The sequence below is a fragment of the Ambystoma mexicanum genome, chromosome 9, assembly GCF_040938575.1.
Source record: "Ambystoma mexicanum isolate Mex_15411 chromosome 9, UKY_AmexF1_1, whole genome shotgun sequence".
NCBI lineage: Eukaryota > Metazoa > Chordata > Amphibia > Caudata > Ambystomatidae > Ambystoma > Ambystoma mexicanum.
Genome location: NC_090931.1, coordinates 803,822,122 through 803,840,234, shown reverse-complemented (window position 1 = coordinate 803,840,234; position 18,113 = coordinate 803,822,122). Strand labels below are relative to the sequence as shown.

At 48.6% G+C, this 18,113-nt stretch overlaps 1 protein-coding gene across 5 annotated transcripts in view; it reads right to left on the bottom strand.

Annotated features, from left to right (window-relative positions):
- Window positions 1–18,113, bottom strand: part of NCKAP1 (NCK associated protein 1) — a 1,877,983-nt gene that overhangs the window by 496,690 nt on the left and 1,363,180 nt on the right. For all 5 annotated transcript variants that reach the window (XM_069615779.1, XM_069615776.1, XM_069615777.1 and 2 more), the window contains one exon: window positions 3,994–4,076. In XM_069615779.1, coding sequence (XP_069471880.1) covers window positions 3,994–4,076 — 83 coding nt within the window. The remainder of the gene's footprint in view (window positions 1–3,993; window positions 4,077–18,113) is intronic.

The following is an 18,113-nucleotide window of genomic DNA, read 5'->3' as shown; positions in this document are numbered from 1 at the left end:
GGATTAAACCATTCAAATCCACTCCATGAGTTAATGACTGTGGAGTGCCACAAGGATCCTCACTATCTCCAATATATTTCAACTTCTACCAGACTCAGGTCATCAGAATCTTCAAAAAATACAACATTACATGCTACAACTATGCAGATGATACTCAAATAATCTTCAAAATAAAAGATACTGATGCCGATCATTCAAACCTAATTGACTGTCTAAAAGAAGTCTTCAACTGGATGAATGCCAACAACCTGAAAATCAACCCAGGAAAGACAAAAATCATGATCATATCCAAAGACCAAGAGAATGAAACCACCATCCCATGGCCTACTGAAATGGGAAATGAAATACACCAACACCATCTAAGGTAGTAAAAAATCTGGGAGTCCTAATGGACAACACCCTCAATCTAGAACCACAAATTAATGCAACAGTGAAGAAATGTTTTTTCCTCCTCCACACGGCAAGAAGAATTCTACCTTTCCTATCCTTCACGCACAAAACACATCACTCCTGCCCTAAAAACACTACACTGGCTCCCAGTAAAACATCGCATCACCGTCAAAACAATGTGCATAACGCACAGGGCCATCAACGGACAAGGAGCAGAATTCCTACAAGAGAAAATAATCTACAAACCAACAAGACCCCTCAGATCGAGCAACAAAATCCGCCTGGAACTTAAACCATATCTTAAGAAAAAACTAGGAGGCACCTCCTTCTACCACTTAGCCGCAAAAACCTGGAACAACATCCCAAAAGAAATAAGAAACACAGATCACCTAAAATTCAGAAAATCACTAAAAACCTGGCTCTTCAACACTACAGACTCAAACTGAAAACCGAAACAAAGAAAAAAGATGACTAAACGGGAAAGGATACGGACAACCCTAGAATTGACAAGGAAGACCCCACGACACCCGAGCGGGTCACTCTGGGCAGACTATAACGCAGGCGACACGCATGGAGACTAAGTCAACTACCCCAGCCAACCTCACTCTACTTCTTTACCCGCCCTTAGTTACCACAATACTGAGGAATTGTAGGGAATTGACAACCACCACACTATCCGAGTGGTTGACATTGGTAGGTGCACTGGCCACAGGAGTATGATGGGAGGACAGGTGGGGCTATGAGAGAGCTAGATAGAGGTGGGGGCTAGATGAGAAAGGGACCTTGAATGCCTGCCGGGCCCAGATCAGGACAGCGGCGCATCAGAGGAGACTACGCAAGCCCAGCACCTCAATTCAGGATAGAAATGCCAACTAACCAACTCCACTAACAATTTCACCCTCTGCATACACCTCTCAAACTCCAAACCAAACGCAATCAAAAACCTACAGCACAACAAACCGCACAAACTTCACTACATTGCAACAACAAAACAAAATTCACACAGACTCGCACAACAGTACACAACGTCTAACGGCTGCAAACACCCCATGCCCAGCCAACGGACCCACCGGGTTGAGGCCGCCAACAGCACTGCTTTCTTGCACCTTTCCTGCTTCCTCCAACTAACTCAACCTCCCCTCCTCTTTCAGAGCAGCCAGAGCACCAGGGGACCACTTTGGTGGTGATAATGTTAAAGGATATTTGTACCGCGCACTGACATTCTCTTTGGAGAAAATGTTCAGGCTCCAGAGATGCCTCTTCAGAATGCAAGTCGCTGTTTTGGTAGCAGGACTGTAGGGATACAGACAACAGACCCCAAGTGCAAGGGTTGCCAGGGGGGCAGTGCAGGGTTTCAGAGAGGCAGGGAGGCTGTTGCAGAGGAAGGCCCCAGCAGAAGGAAGATCTACCACCAACTCGTTGCTTGGAGAAGCGACTGACCCTGAGGGAGTTGGAGGAAGAGCAGCGAAGAGCTCGAGAAGGAAGATATTTAGGAAGAGAGAGTTGGAGCTATTGAGGCCCCAGGCCCTAGAAGGCTTTGTGGACAATGCAGAGGGTTTTGACCTTAATCCTCGCAGCCACTGGGAGACAGTGCAGAGATTTCAGAGCTGGAGAGATACAATCTCTGGGCTTGAGGCCAAGTACTAGTATCAAAGTCCTGTTTCGGATAAGTTGCATAGAGCGGATGCTAGAAGCAGGAAGATTTACAAAGAGGCCGTTGCAGTAGTCCAGCTTAGAGAGAACCAGAGTTCTGGAGACAGTGAGCTTCTGGGGGAAGGCTAGGAAAGGAAGAATACCTCTGAGGAGGAGCAGTTGGTGGTGTGACTTCTTAGAGACATCAGAGATGTGAGGAGAGGAGGAGTGTGGAGTTGAAGATGACCCTGAGGTTTTTAGCCTCACAGGTGGGAGAAGGAAGAGGGCAAGGGAGTGATAGGAAAGTAGGGGGCTGGTGTGCTGATGAAGAGCATCTCTGTCTTACTGGCATTAAGGCAGAGATTGTTGGTGGCACACCACCCCTGATTGCAGACAGTCAGAGATGAGAGAAGAAGAGGTAGCGGAAGGGAGCCGGAAAATATGCTGAGCATCATCTGCATAGCACTGACACAATTGTGTCAACCTTATTTATTTTGTGATGTATTTAAAGCACCTTTGACAAAGGACATTTCAAAATGTATACAAAATCAGAACCCCATACAGCAGACTCGATGGGGCTATGGCATCAACTTTTCCACATTCACAACGGACCGTCAGCTTGACTTAGAAGTGCAAAGGTTCGACGCTGCATAATCCGTGGGCACGACTCTTGCAGCTAGGGGACATCTGGGAGCCATCCGATCATTGTGGGCAAGAAGAATACAACAAAGGTTGCTGGAAGAGATGAAAGCAACCCATGGTGGAGAGGACGACCTGGCAGCAGTGATGCCTTTCCAGCAGATGTGGTGAGATTGGAGCAGACCGTAGCACTAAGGCGACTGTCTCAGCTCCAACTTCTGTATCCAGTGGCAGCACAAAAGAGCCAGCATATCCTTGTCGTACTAGACCGTTCTCTTCCTTCCATCCCTATTCCTCTGTGACAAAGCAATTATAATAAAAGGGATGCAAGTTTAGCAGTCCATGCCCTTATGCTCTGGAGCTAAGAATTACATGTCGAGGTAGATCCAGGATGCTTGCATCAAGAGTAGATCTGGAACATTTTGAAGCATTTAAATTATCTAAATCCATTAGAATTCTTTAGAATAAGGGTCATAGTTCATTTCGATTGACATCTTTTTGCTGTATAGGGAACGGCAGCAACTACCCCCAAACCTTCATCACTGCAACCGTACTCCCCTTCCTTTAATTTTTGTTATTCTCTGTGCCTCACACATCTCCTCTAAGTCTATCTCTAATCTAAACCTTCCAACCCTATTCTTCGATTATGTTCTTTCCCATAACCAAATCCCCCACCCGATCGCCACCCTTGAAATAGCCTCCCTTTTCTTTTTCTTCCTCCTTTCGATTGTCATAAAGCTAATTCATCATAACCAATTTGCCAGAGTCAGTTTTTTTTTCTTTCTATAAACAGTTGTCAAAAAGGCAGAGTGCTGAAGTTCATTATCATTTACATCACAAAACGCTACACTTTGTGATGCCAACCACACTGGTATACTGTAATGATGCCCTAAATGTTTCTTAAAATGTCAAGGATCAGGGGAGAAACGGGGGCTCATAAGTGGAGGCCAGGTATTAGGGTACGCCCGTTTCAAAAATTGTAGGAGATGTTCAATATTTTACTCCATAAAAAACATTAAGTTGAGGACTTCAGATCTCAACACCCCAAATCAGGTTAAAATGTGCAATTAAGATTGTACATTATTTAAATCACTTCACTTAAAAGCATGTAACATATTAATCCATAGAAGCTTTCATTTTGCAATCAAACAAACATTTACACGAAGGTTACAAAATACAGAATGTACATCAGAACTTTAAATGCACAAACAGGTTTTCATTCAACAACTGTAGAATGGAAGCCCTTTAAAAAATAATACTGTGCTATAACATTTACACAATATGACATTTCATTTTGCATATAAAAAGTTCAAAAAAGATTGCTTATCTTACATCTTTAAGTGCTTCTTGTGCCAGTGAACGGAAAGATAGGATAACACCAATAATAGTCATTCTCTTCAAGACACTGTCAACGGCTAAAAGGAATTCAAGAAATAGATGAAATGCAGAAGTAGAAAACCAAACGAGTAGTAAAAAGACACAATACAAATGACATGAATTAAGGAAATGTGTCTGTAAAGAATAGTTGCTAAATTGTTAAGCTAGTTCTCTCCAAGTTATTTCCACCACGGATAATGACAATTATTTGCATAATATCTCCAGGGGCAGTGATAGAACATTAAAACTATTACAAGGAGACAGAAATAAAAGGCAGTAGTACATGGGCCAAGCAGTACCCCACATCTAGCTTCGGTGTGTGCACAAAAAGAACAAATTACTTACCTTTGGTAATGTTCTTCTGGTAATTCCTACAACAGATTTCTCATCTTCTGAAGTATCCCCCCCATTGCAGTCGGCACCAGAAACCTTTTTTACAGCCACCAGCTGGTGCCCTTTCAGCTCATCCCTCAAACCTGTCATCGCATCGGCTCCATCTCATGCTGAAGAGACATCGCTGGCATATACGTACAGAGCTATTGGCGCCATTTTCCTCAGGTATGCCTTTTTCCTCACTGGCAAAACAAAGGAACAGCAGAACGAAGAACAACTTGGTCATTCGCCAACTTTTTTTTCTCTCCGATATGAAGAAGAGTTCCATTAGCGGGACAGGTGGGAAGCCTTTGAGAGGAATTAACATACCGATCAGAAAGAACATTACCTATGGTAAGTAATTTCTGCATCTAATGGAAACATTCATCCCACAGATTACGCCATTTCTGAAAGCCTCCTATAAACAAGCAAGTATGGAACGATCTATTCAGAGCAACAAGGTCTGAAGGACTGATTTTACCACTGTAACATAATCTTTAATCTTTGAATCCAGAAAGTAATGTTTAAAAAAAAGGAATGCAGAGCAGCCCAAGTTGCCGTTCGGCATATGTCTGCAACTGCAACACCCCTCTGCACAGCAGACGTCCCGTAGAATGAGCTCTTATGCCCTAAGGTGCTTCCTTAATCTCTAACCTTCAATATGAAGTGATGCAGAAAATTACCCAGCGCAAGATTATTCTTTTTTGTCATGATCTTTCCTTTTTTGGGGTCTGAATAGCTTGGTCATGTATTCTGAAATCCTTAGTCTTTGACAGACAGAATTGTAATGTCCTCATGGGGTTTAGGCAATGTAGTCTTCCTCAGCATTGGAAGGAGGTGAGAAGGAGAACAAAAATACTGGGGGGATACCATTTCTGGGACAAGTGGAACTCAGAAACCACTTTTGGCAATAACAAGGGTTTCTTTGATAAACTAAATAAATTCTGCAGAGCTAGACAAAACATTACATTTTGATACTCCCCTCACTCAGTTTAAGACAATCAGGCAAGCAACTTAAAAAAAAAAGCAGTCTGTGAGAACATGTGTGTTGGAGTGGCTCAAATGGAGCAAACATCAAAAAAGTTAAAACCATGTTTAAATTCCATGCTGGAACCACACATGGTCTAAGTGGGAAGGCAATTTTGAGACCCCCTCAGGACTTGCAGTACCATAGGTACTGTGAAGAAGGACCCCTGTTCAGATGTCAGTTTGAAAATAGAGGGCAGCCAAGTAACCTTTTAAAGTATTTACATTCAGGCCCGATTTGGCAAGAGAATGTAAGAGTTCCAAAACTGTGAAGGTGGAAAAAGACAATGTGTACCTCTCTGCATCCTGGTAACTACTGGCAAATAAATTTTCACCAGTGACAAGCATAAACGGACTTGCTTGATTGGTGTTTTACAGAGAGCATCATTCCAGGAATGTCCTCTAAAAGATCCCCAACCATTGTACCTCAAACCATTGTACCTCAACCTCTCAACATCCAGGCATGAGGCTCGGGATTCGGATCTACGTGATTCTAGTGAACCGAAAAGTTGGACTCCAAAAAGTCTGTTTTTATTTTCTCCCAATTTTCCGCAAATATATATGTGGGGGGAGACGCCCCCCATGATTCCCCCACCTTACCCCTATACATATTTTATTTACTTTATCCCCCCACATATATATGCGGAAAATAGTGGGTAATTTTGTACAATACCATAGATTCCTAGAGCCAAATTGAAGTACCCTGCCACTTGATTGGGTTCAGTAGAACTACTCGATTGATGGCAGTAGATCCTTCATACAATGGACCTTCCAGAGAGGACAAAGCAGCATGTCCAACATGACTGGTACATGACCTTCCATGCCTAGTTCAGTGCAATCATGATTGTCCCACTTCGCTTCAACTTCCTCAACACTAAAGTAATCAGTGGAAAGGAGTGCGGGGGGGAACATGTGCACCCTTTCTAACTCCTGGGATATCGCCATCTCTCCGGCGCATAAGGTCTTGCACTTCTTGTTTGAGCTGGTTGCTAACAGGTTGACATGGAGCCTCCCCCGCTTGGAGAAGATCTTCTCCACAACCTCCCTGTTCACCACCCTCTCGAGTGACACTCATGTGTGTCGACTCAGCATGTTTGCCTGTGTTCAAAATGCTGGCAAGATGTGATGCTGTTACTGACACCTCGTTCTGGATCGCCCAAAATCACAGGAGCATGGGCTGCATGCACAGTTTGAACCACCCCATACTGCCCATTTTGTTGACGTAGTGGATCGTGGTGGTGTTATATGTGAGGATATGGCCAGTTCAAACACAGAAAAAAGGATCATAATGGCAGAGGCATTACCCTGAGTTCCAGTAAGCATATTTGGAAGGACTTCACCAGGCTTTCCCACAAAGCACTCACTGAAAGACCCTGTAAATGAACTCCTCAATCTCTTCAAGGATGCATCACTGACTATTGTGAATATCGGCCACGGTTGTTCCAATCGGGCGCCCCAAAGAAGGTGGGGATGGACACCCATCGAAGCAGTTCATGTGAGATATGTGGGGGATCTGAATAAAGTCCCTCATGTCCCTATTGAACTCAGACCACTGGCTTCTCAAGGAACACTTTAGAGAGCACATCTGCAGTTTAGCTTCTGTGACTGTGAAGAAGCAGGATGCCATGCGCTCTAACATCTTCAAAAAAACACCTGCTGGAGGTCCCCCTTTCAGGTGGAATAGCGCTACTGCGGCCTGAATGTTTGTGACTTTGTCTGGTGGTGGGATAGCCTTCCCTTGCTCCATATCCAGAACTGCCCCTATAAACTCAAGCATTTGGAGGGTATCAAAACAGCAAATTACTTACCTGGTGTAAAGTTCTTTCTGTTGGATATCTCTTCCCACAGACCCCTTATCTGAAGATATTCACTTGCTGGCGCAGCTGGCATTGAAAAAGATTTGCAGCCCAGCAGGGGAAGTTGTGTACCTCAGTGTTGACCTTGTTGTCCGGTCCGATCCTCAACTCTAGAAGTGACCAATAGAGTGCAAGACACTGTGGCCTCAGTTCCACCCCTATACCCCCATGCACGGCCGCTGAAGGATCTGTTCAGGCAAAACATTTTTTATTTGTTTCCCCCCTTCTATGTTAACTCTCAGCGCATTCTTGCAGTGGGGGTGGATGGGAGGACAATGAGGAGTCAGTGGGAGGAGCCATCCACTAGAAAGAACATTACCGTATGCAAGCATTTTATTCTTCTAAAGGATGGTGTCCTCCTATGTATTACTTTTCTTAGGATAGAATCCCACTGCAGTACTCAGGAACAGACTGGGAAAAGAGTGATGACCCATCCCCTAGATTAGATCCCTTTGGAGAACTGCCCTACCAAAAGGAGCATCCTGGATGTTTGTGGAATCAAAGCAGTAATGTCTGTCGAAAGTATGGCCACATGTCCACGTAGCTGCTTGGAAAATGCCCAGTATAGGGACACCTCTCTAAATAGAGGACCTGGCTGCCCTAGTGGAATGTGATTGTAACCCCATAGGTACCTCTTTCTGAGCCAACTTGTAGCATTCAGAAATTCAAACTATAATCCATCTCAAAATTGTTTGTTTCATCAAAACCATGCCCATCCTGGGGCCAGCATAGGCAAAAACAATTGATGCCCTTTTCTTCTTTCCCTCAGTCTGGAGCATAAGAAACTGAACGCGCTCACAGGGTCAAGACAATGCAGCCTCTCTCTTCGAGGGATGAGGGGGGCCGTTAAAACACTGGTAATTGAATGGTTGTACTCAAGTTAATTTTTGTTGCAGAAAGCAAGAAGTATGGAGGCTTAACTGACAGAGCTTAGAGCTCGCTGAACCTCCTGTCCAAAGTTATCGCCACAAAGAAAACAGTCTTTAAAGTCAACCATCTGAAATTGGCTTGAATGGTGAAGTAATTAGTAATGTGGGTGCCAGGTTGAAATCCAGTGGCGGCACATTGAACTGTCTCGTATGAACAGGTTTACTAAGAGCCCAGAAGAACTGCACCACAATGGAGATCCCAAAATAAGAACACTGCTTGGGCATCCTCTTAAACACTGAGATGACAGCCAAATAGCCATTCACTGTTACAATTTGCCCCTAGTGTCAACATAAATTGAATGCTTGGGGCTGTAAGGCAAACAATCTGGTCCAGATCCCTCTTCTCCCTGCACCTGCCACACAATGTCTTCTAGCGGCAATTGTAGATGGCCTTGGTAGCTGGCTTGCAAGCAGAGAACATCTACGCTCTTGTGAATCTATTACTCAGTTACTGTTTTGGGCTCAATGTTTTGTGACATTACATTGAATTGCCTGAATCCTTCCCTTCTAGGTTCCTTGTTGCTTTTTGCGCCTTGTTGATTGTACTGACCTTTTGTGTTCTCTACGGTTTTGTTACTGTTTTACTCTACGGTTCTTTGGCATCTCCTTGCATTGTCTGCATTCATCCCTTCTAGGTTACTCATTGGGGGCCTTGTCCCTTCCGTTCTAGGCACCACTCTGCATTATCTGCATTCTTCCCTTTTCGGTTCCTTGCTGTTTTTGCGCCCTATTGAGTGTACTGACCTTTTGCTGTTCTCTTCGGTTTGGTTATTTTGTTTGCTCTACGCTGTCTGGTACTACTTTACATTGCCTGCATTCATTCATTCCATCTAGGTTCCCCGCTGTGTCTTTTGTTTTACATCTGATTTCCCAGGTCCATTGCTCTTGTCCATGTTGTGCTCCCCGCCCTTTCTTCCCGTCCCCTGTGCCTCCCTCCTGTCTGCTCCCTACGTGACCCCACCCCCTGTTTGGGCCCAACCTCCTCCATTCCCCCTTTTTCTCCCCACACCATCTATGGTGCTCTCGGTCTCACCTATCTTCTCAAACTGCTTTTATATCAACTCTCCTATCCCTCTCACTAGGTCTGGCAGGAAGAAGCTCAAAAGGGACATCCTGGTTGCCAACCCAGGCCTACCTATCGCTGATACCTACACCAGTGCTTCCTCCAGAAAGACGCTTACCGAAATCCTCTTTGTCGTTCCCTCTCCAGGACTATGGACCCCCCTATGGTTTCTGTTCTCTCTTTTTTCTCCTCTTCTCCCATTAATGGTGGCACCCGTAGGGAGGCCCTCATGGCTCCCTTTCACTCCTCTAAGACCATCATTAATGTCTACTTAAAGGGCACCGTTTGGTCCAAGGCCCTCAGGCTAATCTCCTCCTTGTCGATAGATGCTACCAGCGCCTTATCAACTTCCTTTCCTCTCCTGCTATCCCTACTTACCCCTCTTTGGCTCCTCTGCCGCCTCCTTCCTCTGCCACCTATGTGGCACACCCTGCTGCCTCTCTGGCCACCCTGTTGCCTCTTTCCTCCGTCACCGCTCTTGCACCCTCTTCTCTCTGACTACCTTACCTTCTCTTCCTTCCTCCCTCCCTCCTCTGCCCATCCTCGGCACTTCCAACACTTCTGCAGGGCGTACCTCTGGCCTGTCCTTCAAAAGTGGTAACCAGCTTCATATTGCCACTCAACTCTCGCTCAGCTGTCAAACACTTCTCTGACATCTGTCGCCTCCTAGACTAGCTTGATCTGGATGCATCCGGTCTCACTGAGACATTGGTCATAGCCAGTTCTGTCACTAGTTTTGACACTCTCCTTCCTGATGGCTACAAGATCCTCTCCGAACCCAGAACCAGCTGTCCTGGAGGGGGTGTAGCCTCGATTTTCCCAAAGTGGATCCCTGCTTCTGTCATTTCAATGCAGGACTACTTCTCCGTTCAATGCCTGGTCTGGAGGTTCTCTATCTCTCCTGGCCTCTCTCTCTCTCACTGTGGCCACAATCTATGGAGACCTGAACATCCACCTGGATACTACTAGCCCTTCTACAAGACACTTTTGCAACCTCTGCGCGTGCCTCCCCACCCATCCCTTACCCCCCCCGCAACCACCCTCATTTTACCCCCGTCTTTTACTCTTCCCCCCTCCACCCCTCCTTCCCCACCTTCCCCCACTCCCACCCCTTCGGTCCCCCCTTAACCCCTTTTGCTTCAGGCGCTCCCCCTGACGAACTGGCCTGCCACCAGCAACAAAGGCAGTACAGACTCTGTCCTCTCTAAGAAGAGAGAATACATCCAAGCCTGCATCTCTGTGGTATCTAACAATTCAGCCGAACTTTTCAGACTCTGCAAGGAGCTGGCCAATCCTGTTGCAGTCTCCACCTCTCCTGTTCCCTCCCAGGACCTCTGCACAGCTGTGGCTTCCCATGTCACCACTAAAACTCAGGACATCCTATCCACCCTCTCTTCCTGTACCTCTTCCTCTTCTACTACGCCTGTGGCCATTTGTCGTCCTCCTTTCTCCTCCTTTACCTTGTTCACCCTGTCGATGTTTCTAGACAAGTCCGATCTATGAAAGTCTCGTCAGGTCCTCCCATGCACATCCAGAACCATTAAGGACCACATTGAAACCCTCACTTCAGCCTTGGCCGATTTCTGCCATCACTCCTTTGCCACTGGAACCTTCCCCCTCCCCGCTTAAGCACTTCCTTGTGCACCCCTCCTAAAAAGATTCCTCTGCGAATCCTTCCTCTCTGGCTAAATATCATCCGATCTCCATCACTCCTTTCCTGGGCAAACTCTTGGAAAGGTTGGCCACCTTCCAACTTAACTTGCACACTGAACCTGTTGGTTGGCTCCACAACCACCAGTCTGGCTTCAGAGAGGCCAGAAGCATGGAAACTTCTCTCCTGAACACCCATGAAGACATGCTCTCCAACCTTGACTCTAAGCTTTCTTCTGTCCTTATTCTCCTCAAGCTATCCTCTGCTTTTGATGCAGTCAAACATACCATCCTGCTCAACCATCTCTGTGACAACCTGGGTGTCACTGATAAAGCCCTGGCATGGTTGACCTCCTTTCTCACCGACCGACCATTCCAAGTCCAACTGGGGTCCTTCCTCTCTTCCATCTCTCTCTCTACATGTGGTGTTCTACAGGAGTCTAACCGTTCTCCCTGGCCCTTCAAACACTACCTGGCACCTCTTGCCCACTGCATCGCTTCTTTGTGCTCCAACTTTCAGTGTTATGCGGATGACAGCAAGCTCTCTGCACCTCCTCAGAGGTATTCTTTTCTCACTTTCTACCAGAAGCTCACTCTCTCCAGAGCCTGGGTCCTCTCTAGGCTGAATTACTGCAAAAGCCTCTTTCTAAACCTACCTGCCTCTGCTCTTCAACCTCTACAATTTATCCAGAACAAGACTGCAAGACTTGTCCTTGACCACAAAGCCCAGGGATTATCTCTCTCCAGCTCTGAAATCGCTCCACTGGCTCCTTCTGGCTGCAAGGATCAAGTTCAAGACCCTTTGCATCGTCCACAAGGCTTTCTGGGGTCTGGGACCTCTCTACCTCCCACTTTCTCTTCCTAAACATCTTCCTTCTCGAGCTCTCAGCTCATCTACCTCAAACTGTCTGAGGGTCAGAAGCTTCTCCAAGAAGAGAGTGGGGGGGTAGATCTCTCTTATTGGCTGAGGCCTCCCTCTAGAAAAGCCTCCCTGCCGCTCTCAAATTTGAGCAGAACCTCCTCTGGTTCCGGAAGCAACTGGAAACATTCCTTTTCACTTTAGCTTTCTCTCTTCCTCTCCCCTGCTGATGTCCCTGACTGCTCTGTGCACTTGTCACCTGGCTACCCTCTGAACTCGGGCCCAGGCTCCTGCTTGTCCAGTTGCCCTCGCACTGCCTCTGGGCTCCCCCAGCACGTAGTGTTTGTACCAGTAACCCTACAGTCCCTTCCCTCTGCAGTTATGAGCCACCTGATGGCAGCACTTATTAGTTACCTGTGCTTATGAGCTACCTGCTGGCTGCACTGATTATGTACCTGCGCTTCTCCCATCCATCTTTCCCCGCACTTTCACAATCTGAATGACACAAGGCCTAGTAAGATTGTTGTTTTGTCCTCCCCTTGTCGCGCCTTGAAATACTTGTGTATAGTTGCGTTATAAATGCCATATCATATCAAACCTCAGTCTCTCAAGAACCAGGCACAGTGATTCAGAGTGTTGTGGTTGGGGTAAAGAACCGGCACCCAGACAGGCAGACCACTCATTGAAAGGCATCAAGGAGGCCAGGGGGTTATGTCCATGAGATCCACAAACCGCATCCTCCGCGCTTAATTAGGGGTAAACAAAATCATGCTTGTCTGGAGCCTCCTGAGAATCTGCAGAATGAGAATCGGTGGGAATGCATACAGGAGATTTAAGTTCTATTCCACTAACCAGTCTTGGATCTGCAGACCCTGTAGCATCAGGACTAACGTCATCATCTAGAACTTGTCCTTTCTCAGAAATGTTTTAAGGAGTTGTAAGCCCAAGATGGGACAAAAACCGCTGTCATTTTTTGGCCCAAAAAAACAGAGTACCATCCCTTTCCCTGCTCCATCACAGGGATTGGGTCTATTGTTGTTTTCTGAAGCACAGTCTGAACCTCATCCAAAAAAGTCAGGCCTGGAGAGGACACACTCCCATGGGGAGACTATCTGGAGGCATTCAAGCAAATGGGAGGTGTGAGGAATCTGAGGGCATCCCTGTAACGCTCACCTGATTCCCACGGAGGCGCTGGTCTTGGCAGGAAGGTGTCTGTGACTCGAAAAGTGATGTGCAGGACTCGATTGGCTTCTGGGGTCGAACCTCTTCGCACTGTGTGTCGAACTCGTAGGGTGAGGTTTCTGCAGGTGAAACAATATGGGGGTTAATGGTCTGGGTTGTTGAATGTCCCTCTCTCTCTCTCTCCGTAGAGCCCCCCAGGTCAACGTGCTCACCTTAGATAGGTGAATGCTGGACTCTCCATCTGCGTCTGGTGCAGGGTGCCGTTGCCAGTTCCTTCACTGGTGAAACATACGCCTCTTGAACTCAGAGGATCGTTACCGTCGTTAACTGCACGAGCGGTGAGTTTCCAGACACCTTTTTAGTCTTTATAGTCTTTAGGTGCGTGGCACGTTAATATTGAACAGGACTCTGTATAATGCTTTTCCCTTTTGTCTTGCAGGATTCTTGAGATGGAAGATGGAGTGAGCACCTGGCAATGCGTAAGTAAATGCAAGCGCTCTAACTGTCTTTTTCCCTTGCAGCTTAATTCGTGCTGAAGAGACGCCGGAGTATTTGCAGGCGTTCTATTGCGACGAGCGCGTTGGACGTAAGTAAATACCTTTCTACCTGTCCGCGGGAGAAAGGGCGCGGGTGTTTGCGGCCCGCAGGGTGTTTCGCTTGGCCCAGGAGGGCCTCCATACAGAAGCCACGCCCCCTCCACTACTTCTGTTCGCCTCCTGCACCCGCTAGGGTGAAGCCCGCGGGAGAAAGGGCGCGGGTGTTTGCGGCCCGCAGGGTGTTTCGCTTGGCCCAGGAGGGCCTCCATACAGAAGCCACGCCCCCTCCACTACTTCTGTTCGCCTCCTGCACCCGCTAGGGTGAAGCCCGCGGGAGAAAGGGCGCGGGTGTTTGCGGCCCGCAGGGTGTTTCGCTTGGCCCAGGAGGGCCTCCATACAGAAGCCACGCCCCCTCCACTACTTCTGTTCGCCTCCTGCACCCGCTAGGGTGAAGTCCGCGGGAGAAAGGGCGCGGGTGTTTGCGGCCCGCAGGGTGTTCGCGGATCCGTGGGGGGCCAGACTGACCGGCCTATAACGTCCTGGACTGCTCCGTGGGTCTTCAAGGTGAGCAAAAGCCAGCCACCACCATTCCTGCCAACCTTCCTTCAGAGTACTTGAGGCCCTTTGTAACAGCCAAGCCCACAACAAGATTCTCACGCAGGTCAAGGGCGCGGGGTGTTGGCGGCCTGCGGAGAACGCTGTTTGTCCCTGGAGGGACTCCTTACTGGTGGCCACACCCCCCCGTGTATTTCTCCCGCGACCCAAGCCCGGTCGGGTGAAGCCCGCGGGTCAAGGGCGCGGGGTGTTGGTGGCCCGCTGGGGTGTTCGCGGATCGGTGGGGGGGCTAGACAGACTGGCCTTCAACGATCTGTGCTGGACCATGCCGAGGTGAAGTACGCGGCGGGGCAAGGTTTGGCCTGCGGCGGGAGACCTGCCTGGTCCGGCTTGTAAATTCAGAAAACTGAGGACCACGAGTAAGTATCACACGAAGCCACTTAAGAGACAGTCATCAAGCAACCTCAAATCCAACTGCTGCCAAGGGGGGACAGAGATCGCCGACCATGACTCTCCTAAAGTCTCTAAGGTCCTTGAAGTCTCATGCTGAGCCAAGGAAAGCTCCCTCTGTTTTGCCCCTCCCCCCCCCCTTTTGGCCTCACGTCTGCTCCCCATGTTAACGGCCCTAAATCGGATGGCAAGATACTGGTTGTCAGGAGGCAGCGCCAACAGTGTCATTCAGTCAAACCCCCCAACTCGGCCCTCCAGAACTCCGATGAGGTCGAGCTCTCTACACCTCAGTTCCCCACGATACCCAGTGCCTCAATTGGGATTTCTGTATCCGGCCAATCCTGTTTCGAGCAAGAGCAAGAGGGGGAACAAGAGTGGGAAGCGGCCGGGACTGTAACATTGGAAAGCAGCTGTCCTCCACCAAATCCTACCCCCGGAACCCTCAGCATGGTCCTCATCCCAGTCCCTTGCTCTAACCCTGGCTCTTGCACAGAGGTGGGCCCGTCCAGCTCCACCCCTGTCTGCTCACTCAACGAGGGCAGCCTGCATCTTTGCAGTCCGCCTATTGACATACCCCCGCTGAATATATCTTCTGACCATAGCAGTCTCTGGAGCGATTATATGTCATCGTTAAGCCCTTCAGTCAGCTCGCATTCTCATCTATCCTTACTCGGGGCTCCGAAGCAACAACCTGATGACCCCAATTCCGCTGTAAAACCAGCCACTGACCCCTCAATTGGGGGTGATTCTACAGCCAGGGTGTGCAATTGTGTATGCATCCAAGTGTTGGCTGAGTTGGCAGTTATCAAAAATCTGCTCTCAGTCCTCATAGGAATGCAGGGGGAAAAGCAGTGCGAGGGGGAGCCCTGTAACATTCTAATAGCTCGCAAAGGGCCCATCGTCACACCCCTGGCCCACCCCCTGGCACACCATCAGGAACAGGCCCCTGTGTCACCCACGTTCACTGAACCTTGCTCTAGTTTGGTGCTTGGGAATCTACAAGCAGCCAAGGGTATCAACCCCAGTACTTGTGTCGAGCCTAGAGTGTCCAATGGGGTGCCCCAATCTAAGGCAAAATCTACATCTTGGGAGGACACTGCACCAAGCAAATCGAGCCCAAAACGCCTCATTCCTGGAGAGGGGAGAGCCTATGGCTCGTGGCGTAGAGAGAGGTTACCTCCACCCTATGTCCTAGGCCGGACCGGACAAGCTACCATGTTCTTGCATGGCGTACCCAGGTTGGCAAGGGACAGGAAGGAGTCAAGGGATGCCCTCCTCAACAAAAGTCTACATTGGCTGCGGTCCGTAAGAGGCTGCTCTTTTGTGTCCAGGGAATCCTTGGCAGGGTGTCGCAGAAAGCCAAGAGTGGACAATCAGCAGGGTGACATTGTGGAACTTGCATTTTGGGACTTGGGAGTGGCAAGGGCGGTCCTAGGACAACGTGAGGGGACTAGTTGGTCACCCAGGAGTGGTATTCTAATCAGTAGTCATCCTCTAATAGTCCTTGAGTGCCCCCCGAGGTTAACTATGAGACCCTCCCCCTGTCTGGTGCTAACCTCACCCCTTTGGGACGTCATGGGTCAGGTTCCTTGGGGGATAGGCCCTTGTAATGGGGGACTTCTTGATGATAATGGGGCTCCTAGTTTTATTTATTTTCCTCCTCAATGATTTTTGATGGGGTGCATTCTGTTATCTCTTGGAATATTGAATGTAATTGTTTTTGTATGATGTTTTTTTGTGTTTGATGGATTTTCTTCGGAATCCGAATAAACTTGTTGACTGACTGAAATACCTGTCTAATGTCTCTTCTTTTGTCTTTCAGAAGTTGGGTTGCAGCGCCGGAGTTTGCAGCGCCGGAGTCCGCGGAATGCCCGTAAGTAATAACAATGCTTTTGTCTTCACAGGCGGCGATGCAGCGTGAAGAAATCCGGAATTCGCGGCGTGCCGGTAAGTAATAACAATGCTTTTGTCTTCACAGGCGGAGGTGCAGCGTGAAGAAAAGGCCGCAGCCGATGGATCAGGTGAGTAAGCACTGCGAGTAAAGCTTGCCTTGCTAACCTGTTGTTTCTTGTCTTTGCAGGTGCTGCTGTTGACTGGATACAAGAATGGTAAGTATAATTCTTGCAGGTTCAGGATCGAAAGAAGAAAGGCTGGAACAGACTCGGTGAGCGTTCTGCTGCAGATGCAGAATAACGCGAAGCACGTTTCATCTATCGGGTGTGGTTTAAATAGCCTTGGAGTAATGAGGCGTCTTCCTCCACAGCCCCGCCTAGGTAAGAAAAGAGTTCCAGTTCCAGAAGAGTTCCAGTGCTGTATCCAGGGAGTGGAGCTTGCCCCACCCAGGTAAGAAAGTAGTTCCTGTTCACAGAGGACTTCTAAGTGGCTGGTAAGTAAGCAGCATGGTCTGCTGCAGGTAAGTCCACCCAAGCATCTTCACACATATTATGAGCCCGGCGCTTCCAGTGCCAGGACCGATGGTTTTGATGAGCCTGGTGCCACCGGCGCCAGGACAAGGTCCAAAAGGTCCCAGTGGGGACCGGCTGGTGCCTAGGATTAGGGTTAGGGCCTGCTTCCAAGGACGTTGTGCTGGTCCTGGCTCCTTGGAAGCAGTGATCATGACAATCCCCTCACTTCTTTCCCCTTAATAGCCTCTTCTCAGGTGCACAGGGAAAGGCCATAGCTTTTGGATCCTGACCCTGGGGGTGGAGATGCGAGGGAGGATCATCTGGGTGGAGGGTCCTTGGTGATTGGGGAGAGGATGTCTGCAGGCGAAACATGGTATCCCCCTTTTCCTTATGATAACCAACCTTACCCTCCCCCTGCCTTTACAGGCTGTTGCCAATCCCAGTCTACCATTCCCCCTCAGTCACACCACTATAGTACTGGGATGAGGAAGAGGCGACTAGGAGCAGTACACACTAACATGTAATTTCACCACTCTGGCACTTATCCGAGGAAGAGGACTGTGAACAACACTATACTAGTCAGGCAAGTCTCACTAATTGGGGTCAGGCAAAGGACTCACACCTGCAGACAGTTGACAGGCTACAGGTGTATTTAAGGCAAATGAAATCAGAAGGAAGGGGAGCACAGCTGGGAGAGAGAACCCAGATTGACAGAATCCAGCTGGGAGAGAGGACACATGTTGCCGGAGCCCGGCTGGGAGAGAGGACCAGGTTGCAGGAGACGGCATCCCATGTGGAGAAAAGATCCCGCTTGGTGAAAAGTATGACGAGCACTGCAGGAAAGACAGAGAGATGCTGCAGCCTAACCAGGCTGTGAGAAGGTCAGGAGCCATGCAGAATCCGCTGCTGCGTGTCTCCCGCTGGAGCTTGGGCACACTGAAGACTTCAGGGAGCCGCAGCACGCAACAGGAAGGTTGAGGCAAACGGGAGCGAACGAACGCAGAGGAGAACCGAAGGCACTCGCTGGAGCTGCCGGATACCGGTGAGTGAAAGTGAGGAAAAGTCAGGCCGTGGTACTTCAGGAGCTTGGGTTCCAGCATACAGAGATGCTAATGTTAATTGGGTCAAGAGACCAAACGAGAGAGTTTTATGAAACCGAAACGAGCTACCAAATGTTGCTTGCATTTTTGAA